Below are 13,151 nucleotides of genomic sequence, written 5' to 3' on the forward strand. Positions count from 1 at the left end.
AGAAAGGTCTTTATCGTTGGTTCACCCCCCAAATGGTCACTACAGCCGGTGCACCGCACTGATCCGAAGCCAGGAGCCAGGTACTACTTCTGGTCTCCCATGTGGGTGCAGGGCCCAAGCACTTGGGCCATCCTCCACTGCCCTCCCAGGCCACAGTAGGAGCTGGACTGGAAGAGGGGCAGCCAGGACAGAATCCAGCGCCCCAACCGGGACTAGAACCCAGTATGCTGGCGCCGCAGGCAGAGGATTAGCCTATTGAGCCGTGGCGCAGGCCAGTCATTTTTTTCTAACATTTATTGTTGAATTTCATGATTATTCTCTCAGTTGAGATTCAGAGATAGTTTTTCAGATTCCATTAATGTTTTTAATTGGAAATGCATTAAATTCACACATTAATTTGAACAAAACTTTAGTTATTGCAATATTGAGTTTTACCATTCACGAACACTAGCCACTCCTGCTTTTATGCATTACATAAAGTTTTGGAATTTTTCAGTTACTGAGCAGCTCTTTACCTAGCTACTTTGTGATAGATCTTCTATAACCTTTTATAATTAATTTCTGCTGAAATTTGAGAAAGTTGTTTTATAGTTATATATATATGTGTGTGTGTGTGTGTGTTTATATCTATCTATCTAAAATAACCAACTCTCTCTTATTGAATTCCAGTTGTCCTAATAGTTTTTCTGTTGATATTATTGGATTGTACAAGCAAAATGCTCTCAACCACAGTAACTTATGTCTTTTTTAAAAAAAGATTTTATTTATTTGAAAGTCGGTTACACAGAGAGAACAGAGGCAGAGATAGAGGTCTTCCATCCACTGGTTCACTCCCCAATTGGCCGCTGCGCCTATCTGAATCCAGGAGCCAGAAGCCTCTTCCGGGTCTCCCACATGGGTGCAGGGGCCCAAGGACTTGGGCTATCTTCTACTGCTTTCCCAGGCCACAGCAGAGAGCTGGCCTGGAAGAGGAGCAACCAGGACAGAATCCGGTGCCGACTGGGACTAGAACCCAGTGTGCCGGCGCCGCAAGGCAGAGGATTAGCCTATTGAGCCATGGCGCCGGCCCATATAATGTTAACAGCTTGCTTGGTTACATGTAGAAAAGCTTTTCATCAAATAACTTTGAGAAGCCCTAAGTCTGAATCTCTAGAACAACACGGGTTAATGATAAGGATGCAAATATCTTTATGTTGTACACTGTTCCAGTATTTCACCTCTGAATATGATGTTGGATACTGGTTTGAAAGACTGCATGTATGTTAAGAAAATCTTTTTATTCCTAATTCATTGAAGTGTTCTTTTAATTGACAGACATTAAAATACTAGCCATTTTTGTACTCCTAGAATCAACTCTTCCTCACCTTGGTAAATTATGATCTAAGAAAAATTCCATCTAGAATTTTCTCTATGTGTTAATTTCTGTCTTTATGAGAATGGCCTGTCCTTAAGTAAGGAAGGGGGTAGGTTTTGTGTGTGTGCTGTGTGTGTGTTCACGTGTGTGCAGATGCATGTGTGTGTCTGTTCACATACACACTTCATTTGTCAGACTGTGACATTATAGGAATGTCAAATACAATTACGAACTGTTTCATCTTTTTCCCTGCTCTCAAATAACTTATACAAACAGGGAAAAAAAAAAAAAAACCTGTTCCCTGAAAACCGAAAGAACTAGCTTCTAAAATTATCCAAGTTCAGCCTATCAGGGCAAGTAATACTCAGAAAACTTTCTAAATCATTTTCATTTGTCTCTATGTATTTTAATTCTTTGAGTAATGTTGAGAGTTTTATACTTTCCTAGAAAATCACTCACTTAACCAGATCCTCAAATTATTAGTATAGTATTATCTGTAGTAATTTGAATTTAATCTTTTTTTCAAATCTATGCTTTTAGTTCCTTCACTTCCAATATGGTGCATTTGCACTTTTACTAATCTCTTCTTGATTAGACTTGCCATGGATTTCTCACTTTGTTGACCCAGGTGTTAGATTTTTATAACAGTTGCTTCTTGAAATGCTATTATTAATATCTGTTCTTATCTTAATTAATTCATTCAGTATCACTTATTGTGCTTGTTCTAAATTCTTGAATTGGATGCTTAATTCATCTGCTTTATTTTTTAGTATTCAGTGAATTAAAAAGATAATTTTATTTCTCGGAGTAGAGTTTTGCGTACTCTTGATAGAATTTATTATGTGTTCTACAATAATTGTCCCCATCACCCAATAGTTTAATTCTTTTTTTATGTTTTGTTTTTTACTTTCTAAATAAATATAAAATCAGTAAGCCATGAAAGAAAATCAACAAGTGCAATCAGCCCATCAGGGATTTCTAAGGAGTTCTTGTGGGGGCAGTGTTGTAGCACAGCAGGTTAAGCTGACTGGGACACTGTCATGCCTTAGCAGAGCACTGGTTCAAGTCGTCTGCTGCTCTGCTTCCATTCCAGCTCCCTGATCATGCACCTGGAAAAGCAGCAAAAGATGGCCCAGGTCCTTGGGCCCCTGACACCCACATGGGAGACCTGGATGGAGTTCCTGGCTGCTAGCTTTGGCCTGGCTCAGCCTCAACCACTGCAGCCATTTGAGGAGTGAATCAGTAGATGGAAGATCTTGATTCATTCTCTCTTCTCCCCTTCCCCCACCTTCTCCACCTCACCCCCACTGTAACTCTTCCTTTCAAATAAATAAAATAAATACTTAAAGATTCTAGGCCGGCGCCGCGGCTCAACAGGCTAATCCTCTGCCTTGCGGCGCCGGCACACCGGGTTCTAGTCCCGGTCGGGGCACTGATCCTGTCCCGGTTGCCCCTCTTCCAGGCCAGCTCTCTGCTGTGGCCAGGGAGTGCAGTGGAGGATGGCCCAAGTGCTTGGGCCCTGCACCCCATGGGAGACCAGGAGAAGCACCTGGCTCCTGCCATCGGATCAGCGCGGTGCGCCGGCCGCAGCGCGCCAGCTGCGGCGGCCATTGGAGGGTGAACCAACGGCAAAAGGAAGACCTTTCTCTCTGTCTGTCTCTCTCTCTCACTGTCCACTCTGCCTGTCAAAAAAATAAAAATAAAAAAAAATTAAGAAAAAAAAAACTCTAAAGGCAGGAAGGAGACAGGATAACTGGAGCTGTGTTAGCAGTCCTCCAAAGGAACTCCGCAAGGGGAGAGCAAGGCAGTTGTGAAGGTGATTAGATGTTCCAATGGAGAATGGCAATAAGGGCAGCTGGCAGTGGGCTCCTTCCCCATCCTGCACTCACACCACAAAGCAGGTACCACAGACATGGCCAGCAATGTCCCAGGTGGCCGCTGACTTTCTGAGAAGACGAGGCCACCCCACCCAGGAGGCAAGCTCCTGCACACGCCAGTTTGCAGCATGCTGTATCAACATGAGATGAGTAACGAGATGCCCTGCTTTATATAACACTAAAAAAGCTGCTCACATCACACAGAACCAGACTTGGAAATTGCTCTAGCCAACTTGCCAAGAGTAAAAACTTTTGAGACCTATTCATGAAAGATAAAAATTAAAGTGGAAAAGAAAAATGTAATTAATATAGCATATAGAAAAGTTAATGTTTATCATTACCATCAATGGAAAGACAGGAAAGATCATTGCACTTGTAAAACAGACCACAGCTAGGAAAAGGTACATCAGCAACAGTAAACAAATACAATATTTGAGCCCAATAAGCAGAATGGGAAGCTAGTAAATGATTCAATGAGCAGGATGACCTAGTAAAAAAACCTTTCTCCCCAAATGCAATGAAAAGGCCAGAGAGCTAGGAAGTATAAGAACACAAGGAAGAGGCTGAGGACGGATATGGAACGTCCAAATCCACCTGACAGATGTCCCTGATGTGGAGAACGGAGAGAATATAAGGGAAGGGACACGAAAAGGATTGGAAAACGGAAGAGAAATATGTATTTTCAGATTAAAAAAGACAACCAAAAGTGATACAAGATTAAACTTAAGAACAAACCACTGTGTAATTCCTTGTAAAACAGAAAGGGGAGAGGAATAGAGGGAAGAAAAGAAAAGAAAAACAGTAAATGGAACAAAGGAAATTCAATCAAAGATTCAGGAAAATAAAGAAAACGCAGTAAAAAGTATGTAACATATGTAAAAGAATTCACAATTTAATTTCATGGAAAAATATATTGAAGCTGGCGCCATGGTTCACTAGGTTAATCCTCCACCTGAGGCGCTGGCATCCCATATGTGTGCCAGGTTCTGGTGCCAGTTGCTCTTCTTCCAGTCCAGCTCTCTGCTGTGGCCTGGGAGTGCAATGGAGGATGGCCCAAGTGCTTGGGCACCTGCATCCGCATGGGAGACCAGGAAGAAGCACCTGGCTCCTGGCTTTGAATCCGCACAGCTCCAGCTGTAGCAGCCATTTGGGGAGTGAACCAGCGGAAGGAGGACCTTTCTCTCTGTCTCTCTCTCTCTCACTATCTATAACTCTACCTGTCAAATTAAATATATATATATGTATGTATGTAATGTGGCAAGAATACAAATATGTGCAAATACCCTAGTAATCATACTAAATCTATCTATTAAAAGAGACTTTGGGCTGGAGTAAAAATAAAGCCATTCTTTTTTCTCACTTGAAGTCAAATGATACAGGTCAAAATTGAAGGAAAAAGAATGCCACATAAATACAAAAAAAAAAAAACTAGCAAATGAAATATTAAAAGTGTACAAAATAGAAATGAAAATCATTAACTGGTAAGAAAAAGTATATTTCATATTGATAATCTGTACTAATCTCTTGTTCTCTGGTGGAAACTGTGTCATAGAACCAGGGTGGATCCAATCACAGTCCAAAAGAATGAAAACTCCATGAACCATGTAGGCCACTTGAGACTGAATCCCTGGGACCAGCGTGGAATTCCCCTTCTCTGGAACACAGGACATGCAAACTAGGATGAATACGTGAAGGAAAACAGCGTTACAGTAGAGAGGCAGGCAACTGACAATAAGCCAGCCCAAAGTTATCTCAACATGTAATTTATTTCTCTGCAACGTTAGTTACTACAAAGTAGTGATACACGATCAAATACAAAGTGCAGTCTGTTATGGCTTTGTCTCCTTTGAATTGTCTATCTCCTCCATTAAAATGTAAGTGGACCTTGACTATTCTGTTCTTAATTCTAGCTCCAGTGTCTTGCACAATGCTCAGTACATAACAGAACTCAATACATGTTTATTGATAGAGCAAATGGATGACTAACAGGATACATTACTTTGAGACAGATCAACCAGAATAATAATACAGTAAAAAAAAAAAAAATCCAGGAAATTAAAGCTTCAAAATGGTGTCAGTGTTACAGAGTTAAGAGACAAGGATTGCAAAAAGACTTCTGAATTGCATGCTGAAAAAGGCTTTTCACCTGTAGAGAGCAGTTTTAGCAACAGCGTTCATGAAGACACACCAAATGATAAGGACTTCATGACGAAGTGGGTAATACAGCAGCGGCTACAATATGATTATCTTTGTCATTTTTAAACTTGGTGAATGCCGAAAGGGTCACATCTCTGAAGACAGCAGAGTCAAGGAAGGAGGTTCATTTAAGAATGGTAACAGTAAACCAATAGGGCTGGCACTGTGGCATAGTAGGCTGAGCCTCCGCCTGCAGGACTGGCATCCCATATGGGCATCAGTTCAAGTCCCAGCTGCTTCTCTTCTGATCCAGCTCTCTGCTTATGGCCTGGAAAATCAGTAGAAGATGGCCCAAGTGCTTGGACCCCTGCACCTGTGTGGGACACCCAAAGAAGCTCCTGGCTCCTGGCTTTGGATCAGCCCAGCTCCGGCCATTGTGGCCATTTGGGAGTGAACCAGTGGATGGAAGACTTCTCTGTAACTGTACCTCTCAAATGAATAAAATCGTCTTAAAAAGGAGTAAACTTATTAATTAACAAAAAAGGAAGTGGGCAATGGAAAAATACATTAAAGGTATAGGGAGAAATGAATTATATATAAATTTCTAGAACAAAGAGAACCAGAACAAATGTAAAGCATTGAAAGGGTAACCTGGAGGAAGAACTCACTGTGTCCAGTGTCTACAGTAGTGGAAGGCTGGGAAAGTCAGACACATAGGACAAAATCAATGTGCTGTGACCTCCACTTAACTGGGATTATCTACCTACTCCATAGTGTGTGCGATAAGTATCTGTTGAATGAATGGAATGAACAAACACACAAACAGATGCACAGCTGTAAATGGGTTCTTCTCTGTATCTCTTTGCCATAAACATGATCCTCTTGTTTTCCTAAGGTGGATCATAAGTGACAAGGAATGACAGTTGCTACCAATCAGGGAATGTCTTTGGTGGACATTTTCCAACAACCAAAAAATTGGGCAAAAAGGAAGAGAAGCAAAAGTAAGGTAGGATAAATGAGAAAATTCCCTTGTGTATTTTACTGTTATTGAAGTCCATAAGGATGGAATTATTTGTACACTAAAGCTATACATTTTATTGAAAGTTGCAATAAGTAAATGATTTAGTAAAATTATATATAATGAAATATATTCAAACGATAACCATAAAATATGAATATATCAATATTTGTCTAACTGCAAAATAAAAAACAAGATTAAGAAATAAAAAGCATTACTGTCACTATAAAGTATAAAACTGCTCAACTTGAAAATTATACGCAGATCTCATTTTCTAATTTGTTGAGCATTTTCTTTGTTAGCATTTTCTACTTTTAATGGTTTTCACATTCCAAATTTATGGAACATAGAGATATAAAGCGTTATTTAAGGCCCACTATAAGTTATTTGAAAATAAACCAGATCTATATTTCACTTCACAGCATTCTCTGTAGCATCTACACACCCCAGGATTGCAGATCAAGTCCAGAGCTCACAGAAACAGATGAATACCTTCAGGTCATCAACAGACATTACTGAAAATACAACCTGAGTAAATACCAGATTTAGTTTCTACTTGAAACTATGAGAATCTTACTGTAATAGTGCCTATTGAATTATAAATATCAAGATGACTTTGTAAAAAGGTTTATATTTAAAAACTCACATAGGGATAGAAATGTTCCAAAGCACTCTATTGCTTATGGAGGAGCTTAATACCAGAAATTTACCACTCCCATTATGAGAGTACTTCAAAAACTTTGTGAAAATGTGATGAAAAATTAAATTTATTTCGGTGCAAAACAATTTTGAAATCCACGCATCTGGAGGTCTTCAAAATGTTCACAGAGAATCTGCCTTTGGAAAAAAGATGCATGGATTTCAAATTGTCTTACACAAAAATAAGCTTATTTTTAAATTCCATTTTCCCACAAACTTTTTGAAACTACCTTGCATTTCTGTCAATGATTTAATGACTACTCACTGTCACAAACCAACCTAGTGACACAGTCATTTATATGGAATACTGGATGGCACTAGGAACTAGGAAGGAGTTGGCCACTGTTGAGGACTAGGGGTAGCAGCCACAAGGCTCAGTTTACAGCCACAACAACTGGTACTTGCATGTACAACAATTGGTACTTTGCACTAAAAGAGTTCATGGAAAATGAGACAAAATGATAAGTGCATTTCAGTGCAAACATTTTTTGAAATGCATGCATCATTTTTTCCCAATACACATTTTCCATGAGTTCTTTAAGGGGCCCTCATACAGTCTACCTGTGATGTTTTTATACACACAGTGTTATAAACATCCACATAGGACGAAGATATAAGGAAAACAAAGTCAAATCAAGGAAATCAAGATGAGAGTTAGAATTCCAGTTAAATTGTATAATTGAATAGTAGACTTGAGAGATGGTTTGGAAGAAATATTGACACCAAAATGGTGGGGAAAAGTGGTAAATAAGAATGAGGGGGAAGATAAATGATTTGAGTGGTTGGAGACCATTATTTTGCTTATTGAAAAAATCTGGAACAAAGTGGCACCTTGGCGCTAACCACTGGTCTTCCTCTACATTCTCATCACATATTGAGGAGCTTGTGGCCCTACCTGAGCCTATTTATCAAAGGCGAACATGATCACCAAGTCACAACATTGAACACTTTCAGTTGTGAAGATTCTTATTTAAGTGCTTTTCTTAGGTGGTTTTGCATTTATTTTACTAACTTTTAGTCCTCAAAATATTTGCAAAGTTTCACGTTTGTATACATGTATAGTATGTCTTTACATTTTATTGTATGTATATACCTATTTTAGGTAACTATTTAAGCTAGCTTCATAAATTTCTATGCCTACTTTATCACACATTGCAGAATTTTCTGACCACTATCCATAACTTCAGAGATCTTCAGTTTAAATATGGCAGTGATGTTGGTCACGTCTCACTGCATAGATCAAACATTCACGTGTGCTCAGTCGTGTTCTTGGTACATTACCAGGAACAACTGTGGCAGACATGACCACACTGTAGCCCCTAAAAGGCAAAGTATCATTAGGGTCTGGGCCAGCGGGCTGGCATGGCATAGTGAGTAGAGACACCATCTGCAGTGCCGGCACCCTATACGGGCACCAGTTCCTGTCCCAGCTGCTCTGTTTCTGATCAGCTCTCTTGCTAATGGCCTGGAAGAAGCAGCAGCAGATGATCCAAGTGTTTAGGCCCCTGCACCAATGTGGGAGACCCAGAAGAAGCTCCTGGCTTCCCTTTGGCCCAGTCCTGGTCACTGAATCATCTGGGGGAGTGAACCAGCAGATGGAAACTCTCTCTCTCTCTCTCTCTCTCTCTCACTGACTTTCAAATAAATAAATAGATCTTAAAAAAAAAAAAAAAAAAAAAGGAACTTTGGACCAGAAGTCATCATCACCCTACACACCTGCAACTCACCTTTTACTCGCAATGCTTTTATTGTTTTTTAGACACCATTTCATGAATCTAAATATTGCTGCTCAGAAACCTTTCAAAATTACCTACTACCTTAAGCAAACAATTAGAATTAACTTATAGGATTCTATAAATACCTTCTGACGCTGTTCATCTTTCATCCTTTGCAATTTCCGGTTTTCTTCCTCCCTGAGAGAATCCTTATAAGCCTGACTTCTGGCCTGTAAAGGTACAGGAAGAAAAACATGTTAGGAAAAAAGTGTGACCTCAGTAAACCAATCTGCCTGCTGTGGGACAGGTGCTGATAACTCAATGTCTGTCCTGTGCATACAGTAAGCTCTGTATAGGCACTTGCTTAGGGAGTGATTTATGCGAATGTCTGCAGATGTCCCTTGGGATATATAAAAAGAAGGCTAGTGTAAGCACAATTGTTCAGCACATTTTAAAGGATGATCTAAGTGTTTGTTTAATTAAGCTTTAAAAATATCCCCTCAGAGATAACCAACATAATTTATTCTTTCTGGTAGAAAGTTAAAGATATTTTTTAGACTCTTCTAACTAGCTGATCAGTCAATATCAGAGACAAGCAAAAGTGGCACTGGTTTTAGAGGCACTGATATATTTACTCGTTAATGGTATCCCATTAAACATCATGTCAACTGGTGATTGATACCATGGAATTCAGGATGCCTTATTCTCTAAATCTTTGCATCCCTAATCTGTATCTGAAGCTTATTTTTTAAAAATTTTCCTTCTTTATTTGAGAGACAGAGACAGAGAGCTCCCATTTGCTGGTTCACTCCCCTCAAATGCCCACAACAGCTAGGGCTGGGCCATGTTGAAGCTGGGAGCTAGGTCTCTCACACAGGTAGCAGGGAGCCAGCTACTTGAATAATAACCTGCCACCTGCCAGGGTGTACACCAGTAGGAAGCTGGAATTGGGAGTGGGGCTAGCACTCAAACCCAGGTACTCTGATACGAGGTGTAGGGCATCTTAACCAGTGCCTCGCCGCCATACCAAATGCCCACTCCTGGAGTTTATTTCTTTTTCTGAGAGGGAAAACAAAGCCTGTTCAGGAGCACAGGAGCTATAGGATAGCCAGCAAGGATGGTAGGAGTTCCATCCGTCTGTGTGACCCACAACATCAGCGTTCCACAGGCTGGCATAATGACCATGTATTCTCAAATTTGGGAGATTTCAATTTAGGATTATTTAGCTTACAACTTTTCCAATTTACAATGGTGGGAAGTGGTATGTGTTCACAGAAACTATACCACACTTTGAACTGGGACTCTGAGGTCCAATCCTCTCTTGCCGCCTCTCTGGGTGGCAGCGAGGAGACACAGCTCTCGGTCAGCCCTGATCCTGGGGTAAACTTCCTATACTCTGCAATGTGCTGTGTTCCTAAGCTGTGACATTTGCTAGGTTGGAAGGATTAGATGCACTTCTGACATACGATATTTTTGACATACGGTGGTTTACCATGAATCTAACCCCACTGTGAGTCCAGGACTATCTGTATTCTGTCCATTTGTCATAGACTTTCTCTCTTCTTGCTGATTCACAACCCCAGCCTCTGCAAGGGTGGCCAGGCTGAAAAGCTGATGCTCAGGGAATTCCAGTGATCTCCTAAAACTACCAGCAGCATCACAACAGCAGGCATCAGATTTCAGGCCTCGTTTTCCAGGATAGTAGTCCAGAGAGCTTATGTAGGCTGGTCTCCCCTTTTCCCTTACTGTCATTTTTCTTGAACTCCTTACTTCCTATCCCCAATTCTCTAACTATAAAAATTCATATACCATCAAACATGAAGAGCTACTTTCCAGACACAGGAGGCTTCAGAATTGTTGTCATCTACCAATTAGAATGATGGAGCTCCATGTGTTCAGAAAGCCCTCATCTGTCCAAATTCTGCCACATGAGCCAGGAAACCACCCATCCTATTGCTTTGTCTCATCTATATCCTAAAAACAAGGAAACTGGGAAGACACAGAAGGTGGGAAGTGGTTCTCTAATGATCGCTCTTTTTATACTATAGAAGGTCAATTTTTATCACCAACATCCCATAGAAGCCTCCAGGTGGAAGGGGATGGGGGTAGTTTCTACTTAATATATTAAATAGAGTAAAATACATAGTTACATGCTTAAACAAAGATCCTAAGTTCTAATTGAATACTTTCCTTTTAAACTTAACATTGTATAGTTCTTTTTTTTTTTTTTTAAATATTAGTTATTGAGGCCGGCGCCGCGGCTCACTAGGCTAATCCTCCGCCTTGCGGCGCCGGCACACCGGATTCTAGTCCCGGTCGGGACACCGATCCTGTCCCGGTTGCCCCTCTTCCAGGCCAGCTCTCTGCTGTGGCCAGGGAGTGCAGTGGAGGATGGCCCAAGTCCTTGGGCCCTGCACCCCATGGGAGATCAGGAGAAGCACCTGGCTCCTGACATCGGATCAGCGCGGTGTGCAGGCCGCAGCACGCTACCGCGGCGGCCATTGGAGGGTGAACCAACGGCAAAAGGAAGACCTTTCTCTCTGTCTCTCTCACTGTCCACTCTGCCTGTCAAAATATATATATATTAGTTATTGGCTCAGGAAAGTTATTTTATATCACACACACACACACACAGTGCCTTATGAAAAGCCACAGAAACTAAGTCACATGGCACCTAAACTGTGAGTTCAGTTACTTGGAACTTATTATTGCTTACTTACCCAACTGCGATCCCTAGGAAGGACAGAAAATATCTGTTCAGAAATAATAGGGGTGGGGAGATTTTGATCATGATTGACTTAGCTCTGAATATGAGAAATTTCTAAGATGCTGCATTTCAACTAAGATGCACTTTTATTCATCCTCCCCCAAATCTATGCTTGTAACCTACTCATTCAATAAACAGCATTTAAGTTGCAAGTATTTTGTCAAGAGAGGTGGGAGGGAAGGTGGGAAGAATCATTATGTTCCTAAAATTGTATATATGAAATATATGAAACCTGTCCCCTTTATATAAATAAGTAAATTTATATTTATAAGAGACATGATTCCAGACTTCAAACACTTACAGCCTGGTGTGGAAGCCAGACTAGAAGATGAATGATTACAGTATAGCCTGATAGAGACTGTGATGGAGGAAGCCAAAAAGGCGAGATTCGCCTAGATCAAGTTCACCTTAAAGAGGCTGACACGAAGCTGTGTTGCAGGGTTGGAATGAGGCTAAGCAGCAAGGACAGAATCTGAACGAGTGAAAAATAATGCCATATGAGTTTCCCAAGCCTTCCAGAACCAAGCGCCAGAGACTCGGGTCTCAAAGAACAGACATTTACTATCTCACCACTCTAGAGCCCAGAATCGGGGTGACCTCAGGGTTGCATAGTCTTGAAGACTGTCAGAGAGTTCTGTTCCAGGCCTCTTTCCCTGGTTTGCAAGTGGCCAATCTTCACCATCTGTCTCTTCCACCACCTTCCCCGTATGCACATCTCTATGTCCAAATGGCCCCTTTCTTAGGGAGACACTTTTCATATTGGACCTGAGCCCTCCCTACTGACCTCAAATTAAGTAGATGATCTCTATAGAGACTTTAACTCCAAATAAAGTCATATTCCGAAGTGCTGAGGTTTAGGGCTTCGGCATTAAATTCAGCAGGGGAGGGACGTAACTCAAGCCATGACAAGCATTAAGTTCTCATTTCAAGATGGTGGAGCAAGGATGCTTCTGCTCTGTTCTTCTCTCAAACTGCACTCTCTACAGGGGAGAAAGAGGGTCAAACACAATCTTCAAAAACCAAGGGACATTTGTATTCCTGATTGAAAACCTATAAAGACAAACTAGATGACAAAATGGGCAGCGACTTGGGAAGGAAACAAGCAAACCTGAAGATCTGCTGGCAGGGGGCTGGAGGATACCCAGGGGATGCCAGTTTTCTCCACAGGGCAACATGAGGGTCCCAGACATGGATGCACCAGCTGACGGGGAAGACAGATGGACAACAGGAAGGTGGAGGGAAAAGAATTATTAGAGAGTCTCAGGTAAAGCTCTTTACCTGCATGTACCTGCTCCTGCCCTGAAAATTAAGGTGCCAGTTCACCCAATGTGGACAGCAAATCAAAAGCCACACACAATGAGTAGGGAAGGCAGCAGGGATAAAGCACCAGGCCAAAAAGGAAAGGGTCACATCAAATCCTGCCTCCCCTTGGGCCTGTGAGTCTCCAGGCCCCTTCTGTGAAGGGGTCACGGGCTCCCCGCACTCTTGTCTCTGAGCAGTATAAGATGATATGTCATCCAGGAAACAAGAACAGGTTGCTATTTCTAAAAAATATAGAGAAAAACAGAAGAATCCCTTACACATG

General features: G+C 41.3%; 1 protein-coding gene across 3 annotated transcripts in view; it reads right to left on the reverse strand.

The window, feature by feature from the left end:
* The window catches only part of EPSTI1 (epithelial stromal interaction 1), a 106,715-nt gene that overhangs the window by 18,222 nt on the left and 75,342 nt on the right, over window positions 1-13,151 (reverse strand). For all 3 annotated transcript variants that reach the window (XM_062195328.1, XM_062195327.1, XM_062195326.1), the window contains one exon: window positions 8,946-9,029. In XM_062195328.1, the coding sequence (XP_062051312.1) occupies window positions 8,946-9,029 (84 nt within the window). The remainder of the gene's footprint in view (window positions 1-8,945; window positions 9,030-13,151) is intronic.

Source organism: Lepus europaeus, chromosome 6, assembly GCF_033115175.1.
Source record: "Lepus europaeus isolate LE1 chromosome 6, mLepTim1.pri, whole genome shotgun sequence".
NCBI lineage: Eukaryota > Metazoa > Chordata > Mammalia > Lagomorpha > Leporidae > Lepus > Lepus europaeus.